This window comes from Tachyglossus aculeatus, chromosome 2 (assembly GCF_015852505.1).
Source record: "Tachyglossus aculeatus isolate mTacAcu1 chromosome 2, mTacAcu1.pri, whole genome shotgun sequence".
In the NCBI taxonomy this organism is placed as follows: domain Eukaryota; kingdom Metazoa; phylum Chordata; class Mammalia; order Monotremata; family Tachyglossidae; genus Tachyglossus; species Tachyglossus aculeatus.
Window position 1 is genome coordinate 139,750,328 of NC_052067.1, and position 16,863 is coordinate 139,767,190.

General features: G+C 46.7%; 1 protein-coding gene across 1 annotated transcript in view; it reads left to right on the plus strand.

Annotated features, from left to right (window-relative positions):
• XRRA1 (X-ray radiation resistance associated 1) overlaps positions 1 to 16,863 on the plus strand; it is an 89,110-nt gene that overhangs the window by 57,418 nt on the left and 14,829 nt on the right. The window contains exons 10-14 of the mRNA XM_038740026.1: positions 353 to 396; positions 4,523 to 4,648; positions 9,033 to 9,126; positions 11,151 to 11,269; positions 16,459 to 16,701. Of these exons, the coding sequence (XP_038595954.1) occupies positions 353 to 396; positions 4,523 to 4,648; positions 9,033 to 9,126; positions 11,151 to 11,269; positions 16,459 to 16,701 (626 nt within the window). The remainder of the gene's footprint in view (positions 1 to 352; positions 397 to 4,522; positions 4,649 to 9,032; positions 9,127 to 11,150; positions 11,270 to 16,458; positions 16,702 to 16,863) is intronic.

The window sequence follows — 16,863 nt, forward strand, 5'->3', positions numbered from 1 at the left end:
AAAGAGCCCGGGCTTTGGAGTCAGAGGTCATAGGTTCAAATCCTGGCTCTGCCACTTGTCAGCTGTGTGATTTTGGACAAGTCACTTCACTTCTCTGTGCCTCAGTTCCCTCATCTGGAAAATGGGGATTAAGACTGTGAGCCCCCGTGGGATAACCTGATCACCTTGTATCTCCCCCAGCACTTAGAACAGTGCTTTGCACATAGTAAGCGCTTAATAAATGCCATTATTATTGTTATTATTACAGTGCCTGCCTGGCATGTAGTAAGCACTTAACAAATACCACACATTATTATTATTAATGGAGCCACTTGCTCAGCCAATTCATTCATTCCTTTTTGTTTGGTTACAGAAGGTGTTTCCTCTTTCATGGCTCAAATCCCACCACTGGCACTGGTAAGAACGCCCTACCTTCCCCTTGAACCTTTGACAGTTTATAGTGAGGAAACACACTTTTTAGCTATTTCTCTAGTAGTAATTGTATTTCTCAAGTGCCGACTTTGTTCAGAGCACCGTAAAAACGGCTGGGAAAGAATATACAGCGGGGGAAACTAGACCCGATTCCCATGGGGAAGCAGCGTGGCTCAATGGAAAGAGCCCGGGCTTTGGAGTCGGAGGTCAGGGGTTCGAATCCCGGCTCCACCAATTGTCAGCTGTGTGACTTTGGGCAAGTCACTTCACTTCTGTGGGCCTCAGTTGCCTCGTCTGTAAAATGGGGATGAAGACTGTGAGCCCCCCGTGGGACAATCTGATCACCTTGTAACCTCCCCGGTGCTTAGAACAGTGCTTTGCACATAGTAAGTGCTTAACAAATGCCATCATTATTATCATGATTATTATCCCTCGGGGCGGTATGGCCTAGTGGGAAGAGTATGGGCCTGAGACTCAGAGGTCCTGGGTTCAAATCCTGACTCCATCTCATGCCTGCTGGGTGACCTTGGGGCAAGACACTTCAATCAATCAATCAATCGTATTTATTGAGTGCTTACTGTGTGCAGAGCACTGTACTAAGCGCTTGGGAAGTACAAGTTGGCAACATATAGAGACAGTCCCTACCCAACAGTGGGCTCACAGTCTACTTCTCTGTGCCTCAGTTGCCTCACCTGTAAAATGGGGATGAAGACTGTGAGCCCCCAGTGGGACAACCTGATCACCTTGTAACCTCCCCAGTGCTTAGAACAGTCTTTGCACATAGTAAATGCTTAATAAATGCCATCATTATTATTATGAATATTATCCCTCGGGGCGGTATGGCTTAGTGGGAAGAGTACGGGCCTGGGACTCAGAGGTCCTAGGTTCAAATCCTGACCCCATCTCATGCCTGCTGGGTGACCTTGGGGCAAGACACTTCAATCAATCAATCAATCAATCGTATTTATTGAGCGCTTACTGTGTGCAGAGCACTGTACTAAGCGCTTGGGAAGTACAAGTTGGCAACATATAGAGACAGTCCCTACCCAACAGTGGGCTCACAGTCTACTTCTCTGTGCCTCATTTGCCTCATCTGTAAAATGGGGATGAAGACTGTGAGCCCCCCATGGGACAACGTGATCACCTTGTAAACTCCCCGGTGCTTAGAACAGTGCTTTGCACATAGTAAGTGCCTAATAAATGCCATCATTATTATTATGATGATTATTATCCCTTGGGGCAGTATGGCCTAGTGGAAAGAGTACGGGCCTGGGACTCAGAGGTCCTGGGTTCAAATCCCAACTCCGTCTCATGCCTGCTGGGTGACCTTGGGGCAAGACACTTCACTTCTCTGTGCCTCAGTTGCCTCATCTGTAAAATGGGGATGAAGACTGTGAGCCCCCCGTGGGACAACCTGATCACCTTGTAACCTCCCCAGTGCTTAGAACAGTGCTTTGCACATAGTAAGTGCCTAATAAATGCCATCATTATTATTATGATGATTATTATCCCTCGGGGCGGTATGGCCGAGTGGAACGAGTACGGGCCTGGGACTCAGAGGTCCTGGGTTCAAATCCTGACTCCGTCTCATGCCTGCTGGGTGACTTTGGGGCAAGACACTTCACTTCTCTCTGCCTCAGTTACCTCATCTGTGAAATGGGGGTTAAGCCTGTGAGCCCCATGTGGAACAGGGACTGTGTCCAACCTGATTAACTTGTTCTACCCCAGCGCTTAGCACGTGGCTGGTACATAGTAAGCGCTTAACAAATAACCGCTTAGTACTAAGCGCTTAGTACAGTGCTCTGCACATAGTAAGCGCTCAATAAATACGATTGATGATAACCGTAAAAAAGAAGTATAAGATGCAACCCTTGTCCTCAGAGAGCTAAACATCATGTGACTGAAGTTCAAAGGGAACGAGAATAGAAAAATAGCTATAAAATGGATGGATTAATCAGTCAATAACAGATCAGCTGAGGTGGCTGAGTTGATGATAAATAAATAAATAATAATAATAATGGCATTTGTTACGTGCTTACTATGTGCAAAGCACTGTTCTAAGCACTGGGAGGGGGGGGAGATACAAGGTGATCAGGTTGTCCCGCGTGGGGCTCACAGTCATCATCCCCATTTTACAGATGAGGTAACTGAGGCTCCGAGAAGTGAAGTAACTTGCCCAAGGTCACACAGCAGACATGCGGCAGACCCGGGATTCGAACCCATGACCCCTGACTCCAAAGCCCGGGCTCTTTCCACTGAGCCACGCTGCTTCTCTAATGATGCAACTATCTGATGATGCAACCAGGTAGGTGAGAGGAATTAGAAGACCTCTTCAATCAATCAGTCAATCAATTAATTCATTAATCAATGGTAATTATGGAACACTTCCTGTATGCAGGGCGCTCTACTAAGCTCTTGGAAGAGTACAATACAATAGAGTAGGTCGACTTGATCTCTACCCACAAGGAGCTTATTGACTATGTTGCCATATATGTTGCCAACTTGTACTTCCCAAGCGCTTAGTACAGTGCTCTGCACACAGTAAGCGCTCAATAAATATGATTGATTGACTAGAAGGGAGAGATTTTTCTAGAGGGGAGAAAAGCAGTGTGGCTTAGTAAAGAGCCTGGGCTTGGAAGGCAGAGTCATGGGTTCTAATCCTGACTCCACCACTTGTCAGCTGTGTGACTTTGTGCAAGTCACTTCACTTCTCTGGGCCTCAGTACCCTCATCTGTGAAATGGGGATTAAGACTGTGAGCCCTCTGTGGGACAACCTGATCACCTTGTAACCTCCCCAGCGCTTAGAACGGTGCTTTGCACATAGCAAGCGCTTGATAAATGTCATCATTATTATTATTATTCTCTGGGCCTCACTGACCTCATCTGGAAAATGGGGATTAAGACTGTGAGCCCCACGTGGGACAACCTGCTGACCTTCCATCCCCTTCAGCGCTTAGAACAGTGCTTGGCACATAGTAAGTGCTGAACAAATGCAATCTTTAATACGTTTTGTTTTGTTCTCTGTCTCCCCTTTCTCGACTGTGAGCCCACTGTTGGGTAGGGACCGTCTCTATATGTTGCCAACTTGGACTTCCCAAGCGCTTAGTACAGTGCTCTGCACACAGTAAGCGCTCAATAAATATGATTGATTGATTGATTGATTACTTCCCAAGTGCTTAGTACAGTGCTCTGCACACAGTAAGCGCTCAATAAATATGATTGATGATGATGATGATGAATATTATTATTATTTAGGGGGCTTTGGAAGTGGGGAGAGATATGATGGGGGAAAGTTTGGAGCAGTTTGAGTTGGAGGCAGCAGTGTGGGGAGCAAGGGAAGTTTGCTTGGGAGCATTGAAGAGCATGAGCTGGAATTTCGGGGGGAGAAGAAAGCAGAAAGGTCGGAGGAGCCAGCTGGATCCTCCTCCCTCATGATGGCCATAATAATCAATCAATCAATCATATTTATTGAGCGCTTACTATGTGCAGAGCACTGTACTAAGCGCTTGGGAAGTATAAATTGGCAACATATAGAGATAGTCCCTACCCAACAGTGGGCTCACAGTCTAAAAGGGGGAGACAGAGAACAAAACCAAACATACTAACAAAATAAAATAAATAGATATGTACAAGTAAAATAAATAAATAAATAGAGTAATAAATATGTACAAACATATATACATATATACAGGTGCTGTGGGGAAGGGAAGGAGGTAAGATGGGGGGATGGAAAGGGGGACGAGGGGGAGAGGAAGGAAGGGGCTCAGTCTGGGAAGGCCTCCTGGAGGAGGTGAGCTCTCAGTAGGGCCTTTATTTATTACTCTATTTATTTATTTATTTTACTTGTACATATCTATTCTATTTATTTTATTTTGTTAGTATGTTTGGTTTTGTTCTCTGTCTCCCCCTTTTAGACTGTGAGCCCAATGTTGGGTAGGGACTGTCTCTATATGTTGCCAACTTGGACTTCCCAAGCGCTTAGTCCAGTGCTCTGCACACAGTAAGCGCTCAGTAAATACGATTGATTGATTGATTGATAATAACCTGCCACCCCTCTCAGAGATTTTTCTTTTTTGTTATCACGCGCTAAAATTGTATTTTCACTCTAAGGCCTCCAGCCTCTGTCCCCTCGCTCCGGTATTCGAGATCCTGCCTGCGAAATCCCTGAGGGTCCTGGATCAAAAACTGGTGCCCCCGTTTCCGGAGCTGAAGCACCTCAGCCTGGCCGGGAACAAGGTGACTTGACTGCCTGCCTGCTTGCTGATTTCCCTGGGGAGGTAGATGAGGGTGTCCTGCTCAGGTCCAGCCCCTCCACCACCAAAAATGTCCCGGGGTCGGGAATAATTCGGGTGGCAGCCCTGCCCGGACGTGGGCCTGATCTGCGGCCAAGCCGCGGAAAGGCGTCTAGCAGCTTGGGGGAGGCCTGTGGAGTCCTGTACAGTGACTCCCCCTTTATTTTATCTGTACATATTTATTCTATTTATTTTATTCTGTTAATATGTTTGGTTCTCTGTCTCCCCCTTCTAGACCGTGAGCCCACTGTTGGGTACCACGGGGGGCTCACAGTCTTCATCCCCATTTTGCAGATGAGGTAACTGAGGCCCAGAGAAGTGAAGTGACTGTCCCAAAGTCACACAGCTGACAATTGGTGGAGCTGGGATTTGAACCCATGACCTCTGACTCCAAAGCCCGGGCTCTTTCCACTGAACCTCCTTCATTACCTCCTTCCCTTCCCCACAGCACCTGTATATATGCATATATGTTTGTACATATTTATTACTCTATTTATTTATTTATTTTACTTGTACATAGCTACTCTATTTATTTTATTTTGTTAGTATGTTTGGTTTTGTTCTCTGTCTCCCCCTTTTAGACTGTGAGCCCACTGTTGGGTAGGGACTATCTCTATATGTTGCCAATTTGTACTTCCCAAGCACTTAGTACAGTGCTCTGCACATAGTAAGCGCTCAATAAATACGATTGATGATGATGATGATGATGATGAACCATGCTGCTTCTCTGCGCTTATTATGTTCATTCATTCATTCATTCATTCAGTCGTACTTACTGAGTGCTTTACTGTGTGCAGAGCACTGTACTAAGCGCTTGGGAAGTACCAGTTGGCAACATAGAGAGATGGTCCCTACCCAACAGTGGCCAGGCACTGTACTAAGCATCGGGGGAGGTACAAGATAATCAGGTTGGACACAGTCTCTGTTCCACAGTCTTAGTCCCCATTTTCCAGATGAAGGAACTGAGGCCCAGAGAAGTGAAATGACTGGCCCAAGGTCACCCAGAAGACAAGTGACGGAGCCGCGATTAGAACCCAGGTCCTTCTGATTCCCAGGCTTAGGCTCCCCCCATTAGGCCACACTGCTTCAGTTGGGGCTGGAGTCCCGGCAGGCGATGTGGAAGCTGAGCAGGGGCCAGATTCTGCAGCACCATCAGGAGCTGCAGAGCCCAGTGAGAGGGGTTCTCACTGGGCTTGGGAGTCAGAGGTCATGGGTTCAAATCCCTGCTCTGCCAACTGTCAGCTGTGTGACCTTGCGCAGGTCACTTCACTTCTCTGAGCCTCAGTTCCCTCATCTGGAAAATGGGGATGCAGACTTTGAGCCCCACGTGGGACAACCTGATCACCTTGAAGAACAGTGCTTTGCACATAGTAAGCGCTTAACGAATGCCATCATTATTATTATTTATTCATTCATTCATATTTACTGAGCACTTGTCATTCATTCATTCATTTATTCATTCAGTCATTTATTGAGCGCTTACCGTGGGCAGAGCACTGTACTAAGCACTTGGGAGAGTACAATACAACAATGACCAAAAGCAGAGAAGCAGCATGGTTCAGTGGAAAGAGCCCAGGCTTAGGAGTCTGAGAGGTCATGGGTTCAAATCCCAGCTCTGCCACTTGTCAGCTGTGTGACTGTGGGCAAGTCACTTCACTTCTCTGGGCCTCCATTCCTTCATCTGTCAAATGGGGATGAAGACTGTGAGCCCCCCACGGGACAACCTGATCACCTTGTAGCCTCCCCAGCGCTTAGAGCAGTGCTTTGCACATAGTAAGCGCTTAATAAATGCCATCATTGTTAACAAGCTTACAGGCTAGAGGGACAAGTGGCAGTCAGCTAAGGGCCTCAGGAGTGGCAGAGAGAGAGAGAGTCAGCAGCCCGCCTTCTCCTTCTTGACCGCTTATCCCTCTAGATTGGAAGCTCCGTGTGGGCAGGGAACCTGTCTGCTTATTGTTACGTTGTCATAATAATCGTAATATTCATCAGGGTATTTGTTAAGAGCTTAGTATGTGCCAGGCACTGTATTAAGCTCTGGGGTGGGTACGAGCCAATCAGGTTGGACACAGTCCCTGTCCCATGTGGGGCTCTCGGTCTCAATCCCCATTTGACAGATGAGGGAACTGAGGCCCAGAGGAGCCAAGTGACTTCACCAAGGTCACACGGCAGACAAGTGGCGGAGCCGGGATTAGAATCCATGACCTTCCGACTCCCAGGCCCTGTAATTCATTAATTCATTCCGTCGTATTTATTGAGCGCTTACTGTGTGCAGAGCACTGTACTAAGCGCTTGGGAAGTCCAAGTCGGCAACGTATAGAGACGGTCCCTACCCAACAACGGGCTCACAGTCTAGAGGGGGTAGACAGACAACGAAACAAAACATGTGGACGGGTGTCAAGTCGTCAGAACAAATTCATTCATTCCATCGTATTTATTGAGCGCTTACTGTGTGCAGAGCACTGGACTGAGCGCTTGGGAAGTCCAAGTTGGCAACATCTAGAGGCGGTCCCTACCCAACAGTGGGCTCACCGTCTAGTCTATAATGTAATCACATTATAGGCAGGGAATGGGGCTGCTAATTCTGCTGTATTGTACTCTCCCAAGCGCTTAGCACAGTGCTCTGCACAGAGGAAGCGCTCAATCAATAGCATTGGTTGATGGAGCTGTGGTTTCCGGCCCGCTCAGCCCAATGTGGGTAAACTGAGCGGTCAGATGGCAGGAAGACCTTGTTCCCGTGGGGCTGGGTCCCATCAAGGCCCTGGTGTGATTTGCGGGCTCAGTTCGGGTCCCAGAGCAGGTCACCTTCTAGACTGTGAGCCCACTGTTGGGTAGGGACCGTCTCTATATGTCGCCAACTTGGACTTCCCAAGCGCTTAGTACAGTGCTCTGCACACAGTAAGCACTCAATAAATACGATTGAATGAATGAATGAGTACTTCCTGGGGGGGCTGGAGCCCTTTCATTCATTCATTCATTCATTCATTCATTCATTCATTCAATCGCATTTATTGAGCGCTTACTGTGTGCAGAGCACTGGACTAAGCGCTTGGGAAGTACAAGTCGACAACATATAGAGACGATTCCTACCCAACAGTGCGCTCACAGTCTAGAAATGCCCTCCCTCCAGACATTCATTCATTCATTCAATCGTATTTATTGAGCGCTTACTGTGTGCAGAGCACTGTACTAAGCGCTTGGGAAGTACAAGTTGGCAACATATAGAGACGGTCCCTACCCAACAAGGGGCTCACAGTCTAGAAGGGGGAGGCAGACAACAAAACCAAACATGTGGACAAGTGTCAAAGTCATCAGAACAAATAGAATGAAAGCTAGGTGCACATCATTAACAAAATGATTAGAATAGTAAATATGTACAAGTAAAATAAATAGAGTAATAAATCTGTAGAAACATATCTACAGGTGCTGTGGGGAGGGGAAGGAGGTAGGGTGGGGGGGGATGGGGAGGAGGGGAGGAAAAAGGGGGCTGAGTGTGGGAAGGCCTCCTGGAGGAGGTGAGCTCTCAGTAGGGCTTTGAAGGGAGGAAGAGAGCTAGCTTGGCGGATGGGCAGAGGGAGGGCATTTCTAGACTGTGAGCCCACTGTTGGGTAGGGACCGTCTCTATATGTTGCCAACTTGTACTTCCCAAGCGCTTAGTACAGTGCTCTGCACACAGTAAGCGCTCAATAAATACGATTGATTGATTGATTGATCAGGTTGTCTCACAGGGGGCTTACAGTCTTAATCCCCGTTTTAAAGATGAGGTAACTGAGGCACAGAGAAGTGACTTGCCCAAAGCCACACAGCTGACAATTAGCGGAATCAGGATTTGAACCCATGACCTCGGACTCCAAAGCCCGGGCTCTTTCCACTGAGCCACGCCGCTTCTCTGGAAGGTCGTGGTTCTAATCCCAACTCCGACACTTGGGCAAGTCATTTCACTTCTCTGTGCCTCAGTGACCTCATCTGTAAAATGGGGATTAAGACCGTGAGCCCCACTTTTAGACTGTGAGCCCACTATTGGGTAGGGACTGTCTCTATATGTTGCCAACTTGGACTTCCCAAGCGCTTAGTACAGTGCTCTGCACACAGTAAGCTCTCAATAAATACGATTGATGATGATGCTGTGGGACAGGGACTATGACCAACCTGATTTGCTTGTACCCACCCCAGCGCTTAGTACAGTGCCTGCTACATAGTAAGCACTTAACAACTACTATTATTATCATTATTAGAGGTATAAGAGAGTTAGGTGGGCTCATCTTTCTTTTGGGTGAAATGGAAAGCCGCCTGGAAGTGAGTAGGGCGTGACAAGGATTTATATTTTTCAGATCTCAAAGGAAGATGCCCTGCTGGCTGTCGCTCTGTTCCCTTCCCTGAATGAGCTGGTCTTCCACAGCAACCCTCTGGCCAGCAGTACACGGGGTAGAGTATAATAATAATAATAATAATAATAATAATAATAATAATAATGGCATTTATTAAGCACTTACTATGTGCCAAGCAGTGTTCTAAGCGCTGGGGAGGTTACAAGGTGATCAGGTTGTCCCTCGGGGGGCTCACAGTCTTCATCCCCATTTTACAGATGAGGGAACTGAGGCCCAGAGAAGTGAAGTGACTTGCCCAAAGTCCCACAGCTGACAATCAGCGGAGTCGGGATTTGAACCCATGACCTCTGACTCCAAAACCTGGGCTCTTTCCACTGAGCCACGCTGGCCTGGGCATTCGCTCTGAAGGTGGAATGGGCTGGAGGGAAGTCCCTCCAGATCTATCAAATCCATGGTATTGATTGAGCACTGACTGTGCGCAGAGCACTGTACTGAGCACTTGGGAGAGGAAGATAAAATAGAGTTGGTAGCCATAGTTTGATTTTACTTGTACATATTTGCTATTCTATTAATTTTGTCAATGATGTGCATTTAGCTTTAATTCGATTTGTGCTGATGACACCTGATCACATGTTTTGTTGTCTGTCTCGCCCTTCTAGACTGAGCCCGTTGTTGCGTAGGGACCGTCTCTATGTGTTGCCGACTTGTACTTCCCAAGCGCTTAGCACAGTGCTCTGCACACAGTAAGCGCTCAATAAATACGACTGAGTGAATGAATGAATGAATCTCTGCCCACAAGGAGCTGTAGCCTTTAGGTGCCTGGTTGAGTCATTCACTCATTCAGTCGTATTCATTCATTCATTCATTCATCCAATCGTATTTACTGAGCACTTACTGTGTGCAGGGCACTGTACTAAGTGCTTGGGGAGTGCAAGTTGGCAACACATACAGACAGTCCCTACCCAACAACGGGCTCACAGTCTAGAAGGGGGAGACGGACAACAAAACAAAACATGTGGACGGGTGTCAAGTCATCAGAACAAATAGAAATAAAGCTAGATGCACATCATTCACAAAATAAATAGAATAGTAAATATGGACAAGTAAAATAAATAGAGTAATGAATCTGTACAAACATATATACAGGGGCTGTGGGGAGGGGAAGGAAGTAGGGCGGGTCAGCGGGGCGCCTGGTTGAGTCGTTCACTCATTCAATCGTATTTATTGATTAAGCCCCTTCCTTCCTCTCCCCCTCGTCCCCCTCTCCATCTCCCCCATCTTACCTCCTTCCCTTCCCCACAGCACCTGTATATATGTATATGTTTGTACATATTTATTACTCTATGTATTTATTTATTTATTTTACTTGTACATATCTGTTCTATTTATTTTATTTTGTTAGTATGTTTGGTTTTGTTCTCTGTCTCCCCCTTTTAGACTGTGAGCCCACCGTTGGGTAGGGACTGTCTCTATATGTTGCCAACTTGTACTTCCCAAGCGCTTAGTACAGTGCTCTGCACACAGTAAGCGCTCAATAAATACTGATTGATTGATTGAGCATTTACTGTGTGCAGAGCATCATATTTAAGCTTTTCTTAGAGGGGAAAATCTCCTCATTGTGGGCAGGGAGCGGTTCTGTTTATTGTTGTATTGAACTCTCCCAAGCGGTCGGTACAGTACGGTACAGCACCTGTATATATGTATATATGTTTGTACATATTTATTACTCTATTTATTTCACTTGCACATATCTATTCTATTTATTTTATTTTGTTAGTATGTTTGGTTTTGTTCTTTGTCTCCCCCTTTTAAACTGTGAGCCCGCTGTTGGGTAGGGACTGTCTCTATATGTTGCCAACTTGTACTTCCCAAGCGCTTAGTACAGTGCTCTGCACACAGTGCTCAATAAATATGATTGATTGATTGATTGATTACAGTGCTCTGCACACGGTAAGCACTCAGTAAATATGACTGCCCGACTGATCAATCTGGGCTCTCGACGGACAGAAAGAAGAGGGGCGGCTGAGGGGAAGATGGCACCGGGCAGCCTGCCTGCCCAGCTGTGGAAATGTCCCCTGTGGGGGGAAGACTCTTGTGACTCTGTTTCTCTCCTTGTGACAGGCGACCCTCCTATGCTGAACAGCTTCCTTCACCAGAGGCTGGGGATTAAGTTAATTCGAAAGAAGATTTCAAAACCGAGCAAATTGCCCATTTTTATTTCTCCCCGGGCTAACAGAAAGGTACGGGCACCGATAATAATATGTTGGTATTTGTTAAGCGCTTACTATGTGCCAAGCACTGTTCTAAGCGCTGGGGGGGATACAAGGGGATCCCCATTTTACAGATGAGGGAACGGAGGCACAGGGAAGTTAAATGACTTGCCCAAAGTCACACAGCTGACAAGTGGCAAAGTGGGGATTAGAACCCATGGCCTTTGACTCCCTAGCCCGGGCTCTTTCCACTGAGCCACACTGCTTCTCACTCGGGAGAAGGGACGGGGATGAGAAGCTAGGACTTTGGCTTCTGTACATATGATGATGATGATGGTAGCATTTATTAAGCGCTTACTATGTGCAAAGCACTGTTCTAAGCGCTGGGGAGGTTACAAGGTGATCAGGTTGTCCCACGGGGGGCTCACAGTCTTCATCCCCATTTTCCAGGTGAGGGAACTGAGGCCCAGAAAAGTGAAGTGACTTGCCCACAGTCACACAGCTGACAATTGTTGGTGTCGGGATTCGAACCCATGACCTCTGACTCCAAAGCCCGGGCTTTTCCCACTGAACCACGCTGCTTCTCTACATATCTATTCTATTTATTTTATTTATTTATTTATTTATTTTCTATTATTTTATTTTATTATATCTCTCCCCCTCGTCCCCCTCTCCATCCCCCCATCTTACCTCCTTCCCTTCCCCACAGCACCTGTATATATGTTTGTACATATTTATTACTCTATTTATTTATTTATTTTACTTGTACATATCTATTCTATTTATTTTATTTTGTTAGTATGTTTGCTTTTGTTCTCTGTCTCCCCCTTTTAGACTGTGAGCCCACCGTTGGGTCGGGACCATCTCTCTATGTTGCCATCTTGTACTTCCCAAGCGCTTAGTACAGTGCTCTGCACACAGTAAGCGCTCGATAAATACGATTGATTGATTGATTGATTGATTGATTGATTCCGAGAAGCTGACCCGCCTGACATGATGGATGTAACCCGTTCTCTCTCCTACTTAAACCGTGAGCCCTCTGTGAGGCAGGGACTCTGTCTGACCTAATTACCTACCCCAGAGCTTAGTGCTTGGCACATAATAAGTGCTTAGTAATAATTGTGGTATTCATTAAGTGTTTACTATTCATTCATTCAGTCACATTTATTGCACATCAATCAATCGTATTTACTGAGCCCTTACTGTGTGCAGAGCACTGTACTAAGCGCTTGGGAAGTACAGGGTAAGTGCCTCGTCCCCCTCATCTTACCTCCTTCCCTTCCCCACAGCACCTGTATATCTGTATATATGCTTGTACATATTACTCTATTTATTTATTTATTTATTTTACTTGTACCTATCTATTCTATTTATTTTATTTTGTTAGTATGTTTTGTTTTGTTCTCTGTCTCCCCCTTTTAGACTGTGAGCCCGCTGTTGGGTAGGGACTGTCTCTATATGTTGCCAACTTGTACTTCCCAAGCGCTTAGTACAGTGCTCTGCACACAGTAAGCGCTCAATAAATACGATTGATGGTGATGATGATGATGATGATGATGATGACTGCCCTACTGATCAATCTGGGCTCTCAACGGACAGAAAGAAGAGGGGCGGCTGAGGGGAAAAATGCACCGGAGCTGTAGCCTTTAGGTGCCTGGTTGAGTCATTCACTCATTCAATCATATTTAGTCATTCATTCATTCAATCGTATTTATTTATCGTTTTTATTTATCGTTACAGATGAGGTAACTGAGGCCCAGTGAAGTGACTTGCCCGAAGTCACATAGCTGACAGTTGGCGGAACTGTCATTCATTCATTCAATCGTATTTATTGAGCGCTTACTGTGTGCAGAGCAGTGTAATAAGCGCTTGGGAAGTACAGGTTGGCAACATATAGAGACGGTCCCTACCCAACAGCGGGCTCCCAGGCTAGAACGGGGAGACAGACGACAAAACAAAACATGTGGACGGGTGTCAAGTCGTCAGAACAAATAGAAATAAAGATAGATGCGCATCCAGCGCTTAGAACAGTGCTTTGCACATAGTAAGCACTTAATAAATGCCATTATTATTATTATCATTAACAAAATAAATAGAATAGTAAATATGTACAAGTAAAATAAATATTTTATTGAATCGTAAATACGATCGAATGAGTGAATACTATGTGCCAGGCACTGGCCCCGCCAACTGACAGCTGTGTGACTTTGGGCAAGTCACTTCACTTCTCTGGGCCTCAATGACCTCATCAGTAAAATGGGGATTAAGACTGTGAGCCTCACGTGGGACAACCTGATTCATTCATTCGTTCAATTCAATCATATTTATTGAGCGCTTACTGTATGCAGAGCACTGTACTAAGCGCTTGGGTACTAACCTGATCACTTTGTAACCTCCCCAGCGCTTCGAACAGTGCTTTGCACATAGTAAGCGCTTAATAAATGCCATCATTATTATCATTATTACCAAGGGCTGGGGCGGAAACAAGCAAATCGGGTTGGACACAGTCCCCGTCCCATGTGGGGCTGCCAGTCTCAATTCCCATTTTACAGGCGAAGGAACTGAGGCACAGGGAATTGAGGTGACTTGCCCAAGGTCACACAGCTGTCAGTTGGTGAGGCCGGTGCCTGGCACATAGTATTCATGTGCCAGGAGAAGCAGCATGGCTCAGTGGAAAGAGCTCGGGCTTTGGAGTCAGAGGTCATGGGTTCAAATCCCGGCTCTGCCAACTGTCAGCTGTGTGACTTTGGGCAAGTCACTTCACTTCTCTGGACCTCAGTTCCCTCATCTGGAAAATGGGGATTAAAACTGTGAGCCCCACGTGGGACAACCTGATCACCTTGTAACCTCCCCAGCGCTTAGAACAGTGCTTTGCACATAGTAAGCGCTTAACAAATGCCATCATTATTATTATTATTATTATTCTTCATTCATTCAATCGTATTTACGATTGAACCGTAAATACGATTGAATGAATGAATGAATTGAATGAATGAATGATTGAATGAATGAATCCCCCTCTCCATCCCCCTCATCTTACCTCCTTCCCCTCCCCGCAGCTCCTGTATATATGTATATATGTTTGTACATATTTATTACTCTATTTATTTATTTATTTTACTTGTACATATCTATTCTATTTATTTTATTTTGTTAATGTGCTTTGTTTTGTTGTCTGTCTCCCCTTTCTAGACTGTGAGCCCACTGTTGGGTAGGGACTGTCTCTATATGTTGCCAACTTGTACTTCCCAAGCGCTTAATACAGTGCTCTGCACACAGTAAGCGCTCAATAAATACGATTGATTGATTGATTGATTGATTGATTGAATAGTAAGCACTTAATGAATACCACAATTATTACTCGCACTTATTATGTGCCAAACACTAAGCTCTGGGGTAGGTAACTACGTCAGACAGAGTCCCTGCCTCACAGAGGGCTCACGGTTTAAGCAGGAGAGAGAACGGGTTACGTCTATCATGTCAGATGGTCAGCTTCTCAGATTATTATCTATTATTGTTATGGTTATTATGTAGAAGGACAGGTGTAATTAGCCGGACACACAACGCAGACCGTATAGATGGTCAGAACAGGAAGAAGCAGCGCTGGGAAGTCAGAAGGACCTGGGTTCGTTCATCCAATCAATCAATCAATCGTATTTATTGAGCGCTTACTGTGTGCAGAGCACTGTACTAAGCGCTTGGGAAGTCCAAGTTGGCAACATATAGAGACGGTCCCTACCCAACAGTGGGCTCACAGTCTAGAAGGGGGAGACAGAGAACAAAACCAAACATATTAACAAAATAAAATAAATAGAATAGATATGTACAAGTAAAATAAATATAAATAGAGTAATAAATATGTACAAACATATATACATATATACAGGTGCTGTGGGGAAGGGAAGGAGGTAAGACGGGGGGATGGAGAGGGGGATGAGGGGGAGAGGAAGGAAGGGGCTCAGTCTGGGAAGGCCTCCTGGAGGAGGTGAGCTCTCAGTAGGACCTTGATTCATTCTGACCCCAGCTCTGCCACTAGTCCGGTTGTGTGATCTTGGGCAAGCCGCTTCACTTCTCTGGGCCTCAGTTCCCTCATCTATAAAATGGGGATTAAGACCGTGATATTCTTGTATCAGCCCCAGTGCTTAGAACAGTGCCTGGCACATAGTAAGCGCTTAACAGATGCCATTAAAAAAAAAAAAAAGGGAGAGTAGACCTAAGTGCTGAGGGTTATTAGGAAGGCTGTCTGGCCCAAAGTCAATCAGTCAGTCAGTGGTATTTATTGAGCGCTTACCGTGTGCAGAAGCCACCCAGGGATTGAAGTCGCGTGGCTCAGTGGAGAAGAGCCCGGGCTTTGGAGTCAGAGGTCATGGGTTCGAACCCCGGCTCCGCCAATTGTCAGCTGTGTGACTTTGGGCAAGTCACTTCACTTCTCTGGGCCTCAGTTACCTCATCTGTAAAATGGGGATTGAGACTGTGAGCCCCACGTGGGACAACCTCATCACCTTGTAACCTCCCCAGCGCTTAGAACAGTGCTTTGCACATAGTAAGCGCTTAACAAATGCCATCATTATTATTATTATTTTTCTATGGAGCCGGTGGGTTCCAGCAGAGCTGCGTGTCTTAATCAATCAATCAATCGTATTTATTGAGCACTTACTATGTGCAGAGCACTGTACTAAGCGCTTGGGAAATACAAATTGACAACATATAGAGACAGTCCCTACCCAAAGAGCCCGGGCCTCGGAGTCAGAAGGACCTGGGTTCTAATCCCAGCTCCGCCACATGTCTGCTGTGTGACCCTGGGCAAGTCCCTTCGCTTCTCTGGGCCTCAGTTCCCTCATCTTTAAAATGGAGATTAAGACGGTGAGCCCCACACGGGACAGGGACTGTGTCCACCGTGATTGACCCAGCGCTTAGAACAGCGCTTGGCACGTACTAAGCACTTAACAAGCACCATAATTATCAAGGACCAGGCACTGCGGGGGGGAAGTGGGGAGGAGAAGGAGTCGCTTCCCCACTGGCTGGTCGTCTCGGGGCGTCCTCATCATCATCATCATCATCAATCGTATTTATTGAGCGCTTACTATGTGCAGAGCACTGTACTAAGCGCTTGGGAAGTACAAATTGGCAACATATAGAGACAGTGGGCTAACAGTCTAAAAGACTGGTCCTCCAGACCAGAGCCTGGCTTTTGATTCCCATCGTCTTGTTCCCGCTAGGTGAAGTCCTTTATCCCCAAGGTCCCCAAAGGACCTCCGGAGCTGGACGCTCCCCAGGGCCTCTCGGCCCCCCAAGACCCCCGGTGGGCCGACTTTGGCGGACCCCTCCCGTCCATCAGCTCGGCCCCCGCGAGGCCCGGCCGGCAGCGTGCGGGCCGGGCCGGAGAGGACGGAGGGTCGCTCACGCCCAGCCAGCAGGACACCCATCTTGGCCAAGAGTTGGACTCCTTCTTCATGACTCAGGTTCTCTTCTGGGGTCCCAGCCTCCTCGGGTCTCTGTTTCCAAGGCGACCAAGGCTGGGGGCGGCGAGGGGGGTCTCCACAGGGACTTCCCAGGGTGTGAAATGGCCTTTCACTTACCGGGGGGCTACACCGGCTTGGGGGTGGGGGGCTGTGGGGGAGGGT